At 54.9% G+C, this 14,150-nt stretch overlaps 1 protein-coding gene across 1 annotated transcript in view; it reads right to left on the reverse strand.

Moving 5' to 3' along the window:
* PRPF6 (pre-mRNA processing factor 6) overlaps positions 1–14,150 on the reverse strand; it is a 34,114-nt gene that overhangs the window by 5,644 nt on the left and 14,320 nt on the right. Inside the window, exons 10-16 of the mRNA XM_004370151.3 lie at positions 12,066–12,184; positions 10,958–11,176; positions 6,965–7,087; positions 3,418–3,539; positions 1,744–1,882; positions 643–762; positions 296–472 (exon numbers count right to left, since the gene is read on the reverse strand). Of these exons, the coding sequence (XP_004370208.1) occupies positions 296–472; positions 643–762; positions 1,744–1,882; positions 3,418–3,539; positions 6,965–7,087; positions 10,958–11,176; positions 12,066–12,184 (1,019 nt within the window). The remainder of the gene's footprint in view (positions 1–295; positions 473–642; positions 763–1,743; positions 1,883–3,417; positions 3,540–6,964; positions 7,088–10,957; positions 11,177–12,065; positions 12,185–14,150) is intronic.

Here is a 14,150-nt window from a genome sequence, read left to right on the forward strand (position 1 = left end):
GGCTCACCCCCTGGCTGTAGCCCCTACCCCACAGGCTCATCCCCTGGCTGTAAGCCCCTCCACATAGGCTCACTCCCTGGCTGTAGCCCCCCAACGTAGGCTCATCCCCTGGCTATAGCCCGCCCAATATAGGCTCACTCCCTGGCTGTAGGCCCCCCTCAGGATCACCCCCTGGCTGTAGGCTGCCCCGGGCTCAGCCCCTGGCTGTAGCATACTCCAAGGCTCACCCCCTGGCTGTAGCACCCCCTTACATAGGCTCATCCCCTGGCTGTAGCCTCACCACCCCCCGGCTCACCCCCTGGCTGTAGGCCTCCCGGGCCTTCTCCACCAGCTCCTCCTGCTCCTCTATCTGCCCCTTCATCATCCACAGCTTGGGAAAATCCTCATAGTGCTTCAGGGCCTCCTCGCACAGCTCCTGGGCAGCAGCGAGGTTCCCTAGCACCCACTCCAGCTTCACGGACTTCATGAACACCTGTTGAGACAGATATAACTTCATAGCCACCCGCACCCTGCCTGAAGTCACTGCACCCACCACCAGCTGTCCCGTCCTTGTCAACACACAAGCTCTACCCCCACACGCACGCGGCCCCCTGGGGTCAGGCCCTAGGCCCACACACACGCAACCCTCAGGCCCCGGCTCACCCGGGCAGTGGGTGCGCTGCTCCGTGCCTTGGCCAGCAGCCTCCGGGCCCGCTCGTACTCATTGTTCTCCGACTCCAGCTTCACGGCTGCCAGCCAGATCTCCTCGCTGTTGGGGTTGGCCTGCAAGGGAACACAGCGATGGTAGGCTTGGGACCGGAAGGAACTGACCAGATTAGCTGATCCAGAAGTGGTACCCGGCTGAGCCTGCCTTATCTTGGTGGATGGGTCTGGCCCCAAACACTTCCAGGTCACAGGCCAAGGAGGAAACTCCAGACAAGAACCCAGACTTACCTGGAAAACACTCCATGTTCACGACAGTGCAGGTGAGGCCTTGGCAGGACCTGCCCCGCCCCACAGAGCCCCCCCACAGGGTCCCTTCCATCCCAGACGTGCAGACCCACTCCCCTAGCCGGCGGCCTGGGTGTTGTGGCAGTATGCAGGGGTACAGGGCCCAGGGACACTGCCCACCCACAGTCCTCTGAGTAGCAGCCCCAGGACGGAAGCCAACAGCAGCCCACAGACAGAAGCAGCAGCCACTGACCACTCAGCAGCCACCCAAGTGTGGTAAGCAACCTCACAGCCCCACAGGGCTACCCAGAGTGACAGCCCTAGGCTGGAGGTGCAATGCAGCAGTGCTGGGCTGCCAGATGCCAGGGAGCGGTTTTAGGGGTGCTCAGAGGGGACAGTGGGCCAGCTCTCACAGCCAGGAGCACACCAGCCTGGATCACAGCAACATGACACGTAGTTCCCACAGTACTCTACAGTTTCGAACACCCCTGTTGTCGTGAAGTACCAGGATATGAACAAAAGAGGTAAGAGCTGCATGCCTCATGGCCCCAGGCGTCACACAGCCAGGCTGGGACAGCTACAGGGTCAGACCCCTACCTGGGGCCGGCTCTCACCAGGCAGCCTACGCAGGACCCTGACGTACATCCCGGACTCAGGACGGTGAGGGACAGGCCTCAGGAGACTGTTTGAGTGGTGTCAGCCCGTGTGCCAGCTAGGCCCAGGACCACCGTGCTCCCCACGCACAGACGAGTGGAGGCGGGGGCCCAGGGTCAGCAGGCACATGCCCCCTCTCGGCCCGCCGCTTTTACCCACCTGGAAGGCCAGAGCTAGGATGCTCCTTGCGGCGGGCACGTCTCCCGCCAGCCACTTGGACTTGGCGCCCATGAGCCACAGCACCTCGGCCTTGGGGCAGTGGGCCACAGCCCTCTGCAAGAGCGCCTCCAGGGACTCCCTGCAAGCAGAGGGCGCCGTCAGCAGGGCCATAAAGTGCCGGCACTCACAGCAACACAGAGCTGTAAAGACAGTTACGGCTCCAAAGTCCGGTACCATAAATGATTGATCAGTTTTACGATGGGGAGAGCGTGGGGAAATTTTCGCTGTCCCTAGAGGCCCTGAAATCAATTACCAGACGGGATCTACAAAGCAGCCCATTGTTCACACACTGCAGAATGACAGAAGAGCACCACAGGAGGCCCTCACGGCCTGAGTCTGGGGCGGGGTGGCCACGTTGCAGGACTGGGTTGGGGGGACAGGATGCGCCTGGTGCTGGCGGAGGTCATGGTCCAAGCCTGCTCTCTGGCCTTGGACAGGGGCTGTCTCGTGAGGAGGCATCATCTCAGGTCACCACTGAGCAAAAACACCAGGCCCCACACAGGGCCACCTGGGCCATGAAGCCTCACTACCAATCCGTCACTGGGCCTCCTGGGCTCTGTGTCCGCACTGGGTGAACTAAGTCTCTTTGGGAAGAGGAACGTCTGAGGTAGTAATGCCGTCCCGGAGATAACCCTCCTCCTGCCATTCTGTGAGGCTGAAGGCCTGGAGGAAGCAGGATCGCTGCGGTCCCCACAAATGGAGGGGTGAACGCTACACGCACAACCAGGGATCAAGGTCGGCAGTAAACACTCACGCTGTGAGGGTGGGTCACGGGGAGCACGCACACCCACAGCCCTAACAGGAAGGCTTCCCCGCTGCTCTCTGGGCCGCCCTCGGGAACCTTCAGTGGGAGCGCTCCTGCTAGAAGCAGCTGCCGCCTCAGAACCTCCGAGGGGTGATACAAACAGCAAACCACCTGTCGGTGGGAGAGGAAGATCCCCTCCAAAAATGAGGATTCAACAACCTCATTAAGGAAAAGAACCAAGGACTCAATGTTTCAGAGACAGCCAGAGCGAGCTGGCGGGCGGGTGAGTGGGCAGGCGAGTGTGCACAGGGGGCAGGCAAGTGTGCAAAGGGGCGAGCGTGCGAATGTGCAGAGGGGTGTGGGCGGACGGGCGGGCAAGTTGGGGGGAAGGCCCCGGGGAGTGAGGCATTTTGAACAGAATTGCAACACCTAATTTAATCAGCATTTATAGCTAATAAGACAGACCCGAAAGGTTTTTCCAATTAAAGAGAACAATTAAAGGAAATTGTTAAGGACCTCCTCAGAGCACAAAAACTGGCCAAAAACTGAAGCCAGCACAGCTGAAATGAAAAACATGCCTCCCCAGTCCCAGCCCCGCCCACCCCTTGAGCCAGCAGGAGCCTCAGCAGAACATGGGGCTGAAGTCCCAACCCCAGGCTGGTCACCAGCAGCAGATGGGCTCCCCCAGGCCCCCGTTTTCTCAGCTACAGAGCAAGGACAACCTGCCTCAGAGGGAGCTGTGCATACTAGCCCAGCACCATAAAAACTTCTGCTCCCCTAGCTCTGCCCCCTGCCCTCATACCCTCACAGAGGCCTGACCCCAGGTGGAGTCTGAGGCCCCATCAGCAGTAGCTGGGGGTCCCACCCACCTGGTGCCGTGGTTCTTCTCAAAGTAAGCTGCTCGCAGCCACACGCTCTTCTTGCTGGGGAAGACTTGCAGGGCGTAGGCGTAGATAGCACGGGCACACTCCAGGGCACTGTGGGCCACGCACTAGAGGGGAGAGAGACATCAGACGGCAGCCCAGCGGGGCCGGACGGCCCGCACGCTCGGATAATGGCTAAGTGGCAGCGCTGTCGTCACTCAGCATAGCTGGGAAAACACGGCTCTACCTTCTTTCAGACCTGTGTTCCCTGGCGAGCACAGAGCAGGAAACCCGGGCCTGCTCACCATGAAGAGGCTCTGAGCACGGGTCTCGACGCCACCACCGAGGGCTCACGTGAACATGCTCAGAAGCAAGCCTCTCGGCCCTGCACACAGGACACTTGGTGGCACCGCCCAGCACAGGCTACACGTGGGCCTACTCTGACCACCTGACAGAAGGCCCGCCCTCTGCATTCAAAGTCACTGAGACCCCTGGACCAAGATGGGTGCACCTCAGGTCAGTGTGTAGAAAGACATGCTACAGCCATGACATCCAGGAATGGGGGCTGAGGTGGGACTGAAGCCTGCGAGCCACCCATCTTGCACACCCAGGAGCACCTGTGCCTTTCCAAGGAGGACGCTGTCACCCTCCCTGTCCGAGGGCCACCCAACCACAGAAATAGGTGCTGCAGGGGTGTGACCAAGGCCTCCAACCCTCGTCCTCCTTGGTCAGCAGCCTCACTCTGACTTGGCCACCCCAGAACTGGAAGGCCCTGTCACAAGGCGCAGTGCCCTGACCAGGAGCGCCTGCAGGAGCAGATCAGGTGAGAACTCACCAAGGATCAGCATCCCTGGCCAAGAAGCACTTCCCCTCCCTCTCCTAGGCTCTGGCCCGTGGAGGACAAGGCCTGGAGGTCAGACGCAAAGCCTCTCGATCCCATCCCTGGACAGCGCGCTCTACTCAAGCAGAGGCTGAAACAAGGGGGCCGCCCAGGGCTGTGGGCACAGGGCACAGGGGCCGCCCAGGGCTGTGGGCACGGGGCACAGGGGCCGCCCAGGGCTGTGGGCACGGGGCACAGGGGCCGCCCAGGGCTGTGGGCATGGGGCACAGGGGCCGCCCAGGGCTGTGGGCACGGGGCACAGGGGCCGCCCAGGGCTGTGGGCACGGGGCACAGGGGCCGCCCAGGGCTGTGGGCACGGGGCACAGGGGCCGCCCAGGGCTGTGGGCATGGGGCACAGGGGCCGCCCAGGGCTGTGGGCACAGGGCAGACCCCCAGATCCACGGAGCACTGGGAACATGCTGCAAGCCCAAACACGAGTGACCCCATGTTCACTCCAGTGTGACAGGGCTTGAGGGCCAGCTGCGCTGATGCCAGAAGGTGTGAGAGAGACAACGGAAGGAGAGAAAAGTCACAGCCGCTCACCACAGGACAAACATCCCTCCCGAAGGGCCTCCAGGGTTGTCAGAGGCAACAAGAAAATAAAAGAGGCAAGAGTATGACTCTCTGCTCAGAAATAAAAGCGCCCGACAGCCAGGTGCTGGGATTCTCTTCTAATACGACCACCCTATGGATGTTTGCTGAGTTATTCCTCACTCTTCAGTGTCTTGAAAGTCACGTGATAAATAACGGTGCCTCCACTCTGGTCACACCATGATGTGTGGGGCAACTGAAAACGACACCATGTGAGCATCACCAGAAGTAACGGCCACGATCCCACAGCTCAGACCGAGGTCCTCAGTTGACCCGACATGAGCAGTGAACACATGGGTCATGCAGGTGAGAGAAGCACCCACCAATGGAGAATTCAATGAGTGACGTGGGAGAGGCACGACACTGAAAAAGTCACCGTCATCACGGGGTCCTAACACGAGAGGAGTCTGAGAAAAGCAGGATCTGCACGCAGTCTCACAGTCAGTACCTCCCCACAGGAGACTTACTCGTTACGAAGGGAAAACAGTGAGAAGCCTGGCGGTCGTCAGCGTGAAGGCCCCCGCAAGCCTCCTGCCAGGACCAGGAGGGGAACGCGAGACCACTGCTGGGTTTGCCGGCAAAGAGGAGATGCCACACAAACCCCAACTGAGGAACACTACAAAACAGCTGGACTGCACGCCTCAAAACACGTCCAAGTCCCAGGGAACAAAGGCAGAGGCCTCCTCTAGGCCAGAGGGGACAAGGAGAGCTGGCAGCATGTGACCCTGGCAGCTCCTACCCCACGCAGGCTGTCCTTCTGCTAAAAGCACATTCAGTGGGACACCTGGGGAAACCTGAGTGAAGTCTGTGCATCACGCAATAGTGCTGCACCGATGCTGTTTTCTGATTTCGGTAACCGTGCCGCGGCTGTGTGAGAAAACATCCCTCCCTGTTCTAGGAAACGCACAAGTAGGTACTCAGACTCAAAGGAGCGGCACAACAGCGACCTACTCTTGACGTCTCTGTGTCTGTTGGTGCTGTGTGGTGAGTGCCGTGTGTGTGGTGTGCGTGCTGTGTGCTGTGTGTGCACGTATGGGTGTGGTGTGCGTGCAGGTGTGTGTGCCCGCGTGCTGTGTGTATGCGCATGCTGGGTACGGGTGTGTGCACGCGGGTGTGTGCTCACGTGTGGTGTGTGCTGTGTGCGGTATGTCCGCATGGTGAGTGCGCTGAGTGGTGTGTGTGCATGTGTGCATGCATGTGTGCTGTGTGGTCTTGCACACATGTGCATGTGGTGTGTGTGCACGTGTGCGTGCTGTGTGAGCACGTGTGCTGTGTGAGCATGTGTGGGTGCTACGTGTGGTGTGTGCGCACGTGTGCGCGTGTGGTATAAGTCTGTGAGCTGATGGTATGTGCACGTGTGTGTGGTGTGTGCGCACGTGTATCAGTGTGTGAATGCATGTGAGTCTGTGTGTGTGCGTGTGTGACTGTATGGGGTACATGTCTGTGTGTGTGTAGAGAATGATAAAGCAAATGTGGTTAAAGGGTAAATTCGAGGAAACTGGGTGAAGGGCGTATGAGACTTCTTGGTACCGTTCTGTAACTTTTCTGTTAAAGTCAGAAGTCTTTTCCAAATGCAAGGCTAAAAAAAGAGAGGGCCACGTCTGTGTTAAACACCTCAGACGTGTTCATTGATGTGAACCTAATAGTTCCACCTCTAGAATCCCGTTCTAAGAAACTAATCTCAAATAAGGCAGAAGTTTGGATGCAAATTATCTTCTAAAGCATCACCTGTAACAGATACAAGGGGTGGTGGGCCACCTGGGTGTCCGAGCGCAGATAGCGAGACACCTGGTCCCTCCTGGGTGGCCTCGGTCACCTGCTGGGCGACTGTGCCATGGCTCTGCGACGGTCACACAAGGGACAGTGTTGCTGAGGCCCCGAAGGCTGCAGGGCAGAGAACCACGGCACACGGCTCAGGGCCGGGCCCTCAGTGCACACGACCCTGCTCGCCACATAAACCGAGTTAATAAAAACCATGCGTTCCTCACGCTGTAACCACTTGTAAGGTGTGTGCAGCAGAAGAATTAAAACGCAGCCCAGGCTGGAGCTGCCTGTCCCACAAACCCTGTGTTACCCACTTACACTGTCGGCGTCCTCCATCCAGGTGTGCTTCCGGTCCTCCTCCTCAATCCCAATGCCGATCACGGCACGCATGACTGCCTGGCAGGTGGCCACACTGCCAGCCTTGTCACACTCCTCGGCGTCCTGGGGGAACACAACATCGGTTACAGCCTAGGGCACCTGCCGCTCTCTGCCAAAGACGTCCACCAGTCACGAGGGCTTGACACGCCACGGCCTTTAGCTTCGTGTGTGTGATGGCCAGTCAGGCACGTCTGTGTCCATCTGTCTCTTCACTGATGTCTGTCTGTCCCTGCTGCCCAGCATGGGGGCCTGGCATCAAAGTGCTTGATCAGCACAGAATGAGCGAATGAAGCTGCACGTGTACACAGCGGGTGCTGCCCTGATGTGGCTGGATGGGTGAATGCAGCTTCACTGGCTCATTCTGTGTTTATCAAGCACTTTGATGCCAGGCCCCCATGCTGGGAGGCAGGGACAGACACCAGCAACATGAAAACAGCTGTTATAACTATGCCATGCGTTCAAAATGTTAAGGAAAAACATGGAAGATGCAAAAGAAACAAAACTGAGAAGCATCCTGCATGAGGTTAATGACAGAGCAGACACTGCAGATGAATGAACTTGAAGACAGCAATGGAAACTATGCAAAATGAAACTGAGAGAAAGAAGAAAAAAGAACAGAGCATCCGTGAGCTATATGAGCAAACGTCACATTCAATGGTGAGAGGCTGGGTGCTTCCCCCCTAAGATCGGGGCCAGGCAGGGATACTGTACTGGAAGTTCTAGCCAGGGCAATTAAGTAAGAAATAAAAGGTATCCAGATTGGAAAGGAAGAAGCAAAACTATTGTAGGATACAAAACAACATACAAAGATCAATTCTACTTCCATCCACTAGCAACGAAAAATCTGAAAATGAAATTAAGAAAAACTTCTATTTACAATAGCATCAACGATAATAAAAGACTTAGGACTAAATTTAACAAAAGAAGTGCAAGGCTTGTACACTGAAAACCATAACACATTACCGGAAGAAATTTTAAAAGATCTAAATAAACGGAAAGACATCTCATGTCCATGGATCAGAAACAGTATTGTTAAGATGGCCATACCCACCAAATTGATCTACAGATTCAGTGCAAAGCCTATCAAAATCCCAGCTGGCTTTTTGCAGAAACTGACTAGCTTACTCCAAAATTCACATGGAAATGCAAAGAAGCAAACATAATCAAGCAATCTTGAAAAGAACAAAGTTGGAAGACTCACACTTCGTTTCAAAACTTACTGCAAAGCTACAGTAATCAGAAGAGTGTGGTTCTGCCTTAAAGGCAGACAGACAAACGGAAGAGAAAGTCTACAAATAAACTCTTACACTTATGATCAGCTGATTCTCTACAAAGGTGCCAAGACCACTCAATGAGGAAAGCACAGTCTCTGCAACAAATGATGCTGGGACAACTGCATATCCACACCCAAAGAATGAAGTTAAACCCCCGTCTCATACTACACACACATAATCAACTCAAAATGGATCACAGACCTAAACGAAAGTACTAGGACTATAAATTCTTAGGAAACTGAAGTAAAGCTTTATGACCTCAGGTTAGAAACGGTTTCTCAGACATGACACCAAAAAAGAACCAAAAAACCAAACGCACTGCCGTCGAGTCACTCCTGCCTCACAGCGACCCTACAGGAGAGCAGAACTGCCCCACAGGGTTTCCGAGGAGCGCCTGGTGAATTCGAACTGCCAACCTTTTGGTTAGCAGCCATAGCTCTTAACCACTACACCACCAGGGTTTCCAAAAAGCAATAGAACAAAAAAATAAACTGGACTATAGCAAAATTAAAAACGCCTGTGTCACAACACAAACAAGGAAATGAAAAGACAATCCATAGAAGGAGAAAAAATATTTACAAAGCACAGATTTGATAAGGGACCGGTATCCAAAGCATACATAAAGAACTCTTACAACTCAACACAACTCAATAACAAAACAATAAATTGACAAAATAATAAAGAAACAAGTAACTCAATTTAAAAACCGGCAAAGGATTTCAATACAACCATGCTACGACATGGCTGAACGCTGAACACATTATGCTAAGTGAAATAAGTCTGTCACAAAAGACCATACACTATATGATCCATTTATCTAAAATCTGCAGCAAAGGCATACCTACAGAGAAAGAAAATAGAACAGTGCCTGTCTAGGACCAGGGGGATGGGGAGTAAAGACTAATGGGTGCAAGCCTTCTTTCTGGGGTGATGGAAATGTTCTAAAATTAGACTGTGGTAACAATTTCATGAATATACTATGAATGTACTAAAAGCCACAGGATTGTTTCCCTTCTCTGGGCGAATTTTATGAATGTTAATTACACTTTAATACAACTGCTAAAAAATTAAACACAGAGAGAGTAACTTGAAAAATGAACAGAGCATTGGTGAGCTGTGGGACAATTTCAAGTGGCCTAATGACTGTGGAACTGTACTGGAAGGGGGGGAATACCTGAAGAAACAATGGCCCAAATTTTTCCAAATTAGATGAAACCTATAAACTTACAGATCCATGAAGCTCACCAAACCCAAAGCACAAGACACATGAAAACCACACCGAGGCAGTCCTCATCAACCTCTCAGAACCAGTGAAAAAGGTAAAGTCTTAAAAGCAACCGGAAATGCAAACAGAGGAACCAAGAAGAGGATGACGGCACGTTTCTCGTTGGGAAAACAGGCCGAAGATGGCAGAGCAGAACCGCTGAAGGACTAGAAGAAAAAACTATCAGCCTGCAAGTCCACACTGTGAAAATGTCTTTCAAACACAAAGGCTGCACCACAAAAAATGGTAAGAAAGTCCTTCAGGCAGAAGGAAGTAACACCAGAGAGAACCCTGGCACTCCACCAGGGGAGGAAGAGCATCAGAACGGGAACTACATGGGAAAAGGATGGACAAACAGAGGAGTGAACCCCAATGATGAAATTTTAGAGCAACAAGTAACGCGAGGCCTTGCACCTAAGATTCAAAAACCCACAACTGCTCACACTCAGAAAGGAGCCACACAGGACTCAGCAACGTCCCATGGAAGGAAACACACAGGGGTTGGGTGAGACGAGGGTCAGGCAACCCAGCAAGATGAAGCGGCGTCACAGGCAGCACAACTGCTCAGGCTGCAGGAAGAAGAGCTGCAGGGGAGGTAACAGTGTCCCGTCCTCGCGGACACCACACGTGGCTCAGGACACAGATGGCTGGGGTTGTTGGGGAAACAGTAGTCAGGCTGTGGCAGCAGGAGGGAGGGAGAGGCCCAGGAGTGTGGGGTTGAATTCCAACCAGAGGGGCACAGGGTGAAGCAAAAGGGCCTGCTTTGCGGGGCCCCTCCTGTCAGAAGAAGCCTTGGGGGTCCCCACAGGTCAGTGTAGACAAGCACTTTCCCTGAGGCAGAGTTGCCCAGGCCAAGTCCCCAGGAGATGGGGAACCTGCCCAGACGTCCCTGAGTGAGTGACCCTGTGGAGAGAGGCAGGAGAGGGGACCCAAGCCCTAGCATTGAGCTAGATGGTCTCCAAAGCCTTTACTAGCTGTATTAAAAAAAAAAAAAAAAACCCAAACCCATTGCTGTCGAGTTGATTCCAAGTCATGGCAACCCTACAGAACAGAGAAGAATTGCCTCATGGGGTTTCCAAGGAACGGCTGGTGGATTTGAACTGCCAACCTTCTGGTTAGCGATCATATCACTTGACCACGGCGTCATCAGGGCTACAGGCCTACAGAAACAGTTACAAACCAGGGGAAGAGAACAAGCCATGAGACATTCCAGGTACACTATCTCTGCTGGTGTCTGGAGAGAAGAACATCCACCCACCACATGCTCGGGGTCCTGCACCAGGAGGGCTGACAGGGGCGCGGCCCCGATCCCATGGGAGAAGTACCCCCGGCGTCCTTTGCCACGTGTGTCTGCAGCACGCAGGGGGCTGAGTCCAGTCTGGCGTGCAAGCTTACCTGGATCCAGTGCTCACGGTTGATCTCCACGCCATTGGCCCGCAGAGAAGTGATAGCGCGGTCGATGATCTTCTCCACCATCTGTGTGTTCCCGTTGGCCTCCTCAAGCTTGGCAGCTGTGATCCAGATGTGCCGGTCCGTGGGGATGTTCTCCCGGGCCTTGTTCAGGACCTTGCGGGCATTTTCATAGGTCTCCAGCCTCGCCAGGGCAAGCCAGAGCTACAGAGGAGACCCAGGAAAGTGAGACACCAGCGCTCCAGCAGCCCTCCAGACAGAGTGTGTACCACCTGTGGGCAGCACACACCTGCACGGCCCTCCGGAAGCCGCACAGGCATGAACAGAGCCTCTGACTTAGTGAGCTCGGTAAACACAGAGAAGCTGATGGACTCTCAGCAAATGTTCCCAACACTGGCTAAATGTACAGAGTGCGGGCCCACAGCAGGTACTGGCACACAAGATGAACAGGGCAAAGCTGCTGTCCTCCGTCAAAAAGGACAGAGTCCTGACACCCCAGCTCTGTTGATTCTGTAACATTCCATCACCAAAAAATGTGTATGGACTCTATTTATTGTTATGTAAATAAATTAAGATTAACTTTGTTTAGAGAGTTGCACAATGCCCGTTTAGATAATTAAACACACACTGGGTGTCACAAAAGCAACACTAAAGATCACTTCACAGAACACTGAAGCCTGAAAGGCTTACAGCTGAAGAAATCCAAGCAGCTTAGAGGCAGAGAGCTGACCTCATGCTGGGATGGCAGGAGGACACACCAGAGCTCACCACCCCTGCCCCCTCAGCTCCTCTGTCCACAAACCTGGGGATGAGCTAGCAGGGGCGGCCCTGGAAAAGGCAGCGAGCACAGACTCCCGCAGCACTGGGGGCAAGCGAGACTTGGTCTCGCACTTTCACTGGGAGCCAGGCCTATGCCAGGTGATCACTGCTTACGCGCCAATACAAAGCAGCCCCTGCAACCTCACAGCAACCACGACTTCACACTGCATCACGCCCCTGAACTTCACGGCCCCTGCGCATCACGGCCCCCGGCACATCATGGCCTGCCCCTACAATGTTACACATCATCGCGCGCAGCGGTACCACGTCTCACCTCCACGCTGGTGGGACAGCACTCCACGGCACGGCTGAGCATGATCCTGGCATCTTCTGGCTCCTCCAGCTCCACGGCAGCCTTCCACAAACGGACGGAGTTTGGAACGTGTTCAAGGGCTGGGAAAGATCAAATGAGAAACTCAGGGGAGAGGGGAAGCGAAGGAAAGCATACCTGCCGGCTGAGAAGCTGCTGTGCAGGATGAAGGGGACATGCCCCCAGGAAGACCGCAGGGCCTCAGGGCCCCAATAGCTCACACAGCCTGGAGAGATGGGGACCCACGGGTTGGACAGGAACAAATGACAAACACAGGACATCTGCAGTGTCTGAAGCAAGGAGGCGATCAAAGGTACAGGACATGGGGCCATGTCCAGAGGGCGCAAGGTGCGTGCGGGAGCCAATGTGAGCCTCAGAAACGCTGTACCAAGTGCCAGGAGCCAGTAGTAAGAGGCCTCCACCCCCAACAGGTGAAAACATCTCAGTGAAAGAGCGCTGCTGGGGTGCAGGGGAGCAGGACTGGCCGCAGAGAGCACAGGGACCCTTCTGGGGTATGGGCTTGTTTTCTGCCTTGACAGAGGTCTGGTTACATTTGTCAAAACATCCAACTGCACGCTCAGGAGCCATGTAAATTACCCCTGAGAGGGGTCAGACATCACACGGTGTCAGAACGGCTACAGAGAAGGGCTGCTTTATCCGTCACCCGCAATGTGTAAGAGCTTTAGAGTAGCAGAGGACACCCTGAGCACATCTGAAGACAGGAAAGAGTCCTGATAACAGCCTCCAACTCTGGAAAACAGCGTTCTGTGAAGCAGAACATGGCCACGCCCAAGGTCAGCTGCCCCCGTGACCCCATCGCCCTAGGAGGGGACACCAGATGACACACACGGGGCTGTCCTGTTCCTGCACTCGCAGGAAGCGTCCCCCACGTCAGGACCAGAGCTCGTGGTCCCTATGTAGAAGCACCTTTACCTGAACTACAGAGGAACACCGAGCCTCACACCTATCCCAGTGAGCAGCGCTATCCTACTGTGTTCGTAGGGAACAGCCGAAGGCCCAGCACCCCAGGACCATGATAAGTTATGGGGCTGCCCCAACCTGACAACCACCGTTCACCCAGCGCTCAACAGGCCACATGAGCCACGAATGCCACCCCCTGGTCCTGGAAGGCCCCTCCACGTGGTTGAGATGAGGACAGCCAAGCACCCATGGTGCCTGAGGACACAGCCACACTCAAGGCTCCAACCAGCCCTCAAGGCCACACTCCCAACAGGTATCGCCCGTCTCCCAACACAGGACGGTGGCAGCAGCAGCTCTGCCCACCTGCCAGGTGCACCAGAGCTGGCACGGCATCCCAAATCACTGACGGAGGTGGCCAACCCTACCACTGCTGAGTCGATTCCAACTCACCACAACCCCACAGGGTTTCCAAGGCTGTAAATCTTTACAGAAGCCGACTGCCACATCTTTCTCCCGCAGAGCCGCTTAGTGGTTTTGAACCACCGACCTTTCGGTTAGCAGTCAAGCACTTTAACCACTAGACCACCAGTGCTCATGATGGAGGTGTCCACTGCTTTAATTATCAAACATCAGATCCTTTATGAATTCACCAGCAGCCAAACGCAGCTGCATCTGGCTCTGCCTAAAGCCCAGGGGGAAACACTGTTGCTGGAAACACTCTGACCAAGAGCAGGAGCAGCAGCAGAGGTCTGAGGGCCCCTCTGACCCCTCCTGGTCCTCTCCACCTGAGCTCAGTGTCCTGCCTGATGGGAGAGAGCCCAGAGGCCCCCATGCCCACAGCCCACTTCCAGGGGCCTTGGTACCACCTGCAAATCTCCAGTGTCATGCACACGCGCCCCACGCATGCACTCCTCTGCAAATCTGATGCCAGCTGGACGTGCAACCACATAGTCTGTGGTAAGAAGGGGAGTGGCCGCAAAGACATCCGTCACCATCTGTCACTGTGTCAGGGGGAGCTCGGCAGAGTCTTCCCAAATAAACAACGCTAATTACTCAGAGTCAACGTGTTTTTCATTAGAAAACGAGCTTCCTGGCAAACAAAGATAAGAACTGAATGTCTACAAATCA

The sequence above is a fragment of the Trichechus manatus genome, unplaced genomic scaffold (genome assembly GCF_000243295.1).
Source record: "Trichechus manatus latirostris isolate Lorelei unplaced genomic scaffold, TriManLat1.0 scaffold00008, whole genome shotgun sequence".
Lineage (NCBI taxonomy): Eukaryota > Metazoa > Chordata > Mammalia > Sirenia > Trichechidae > Trichechus > Trichechus manatus.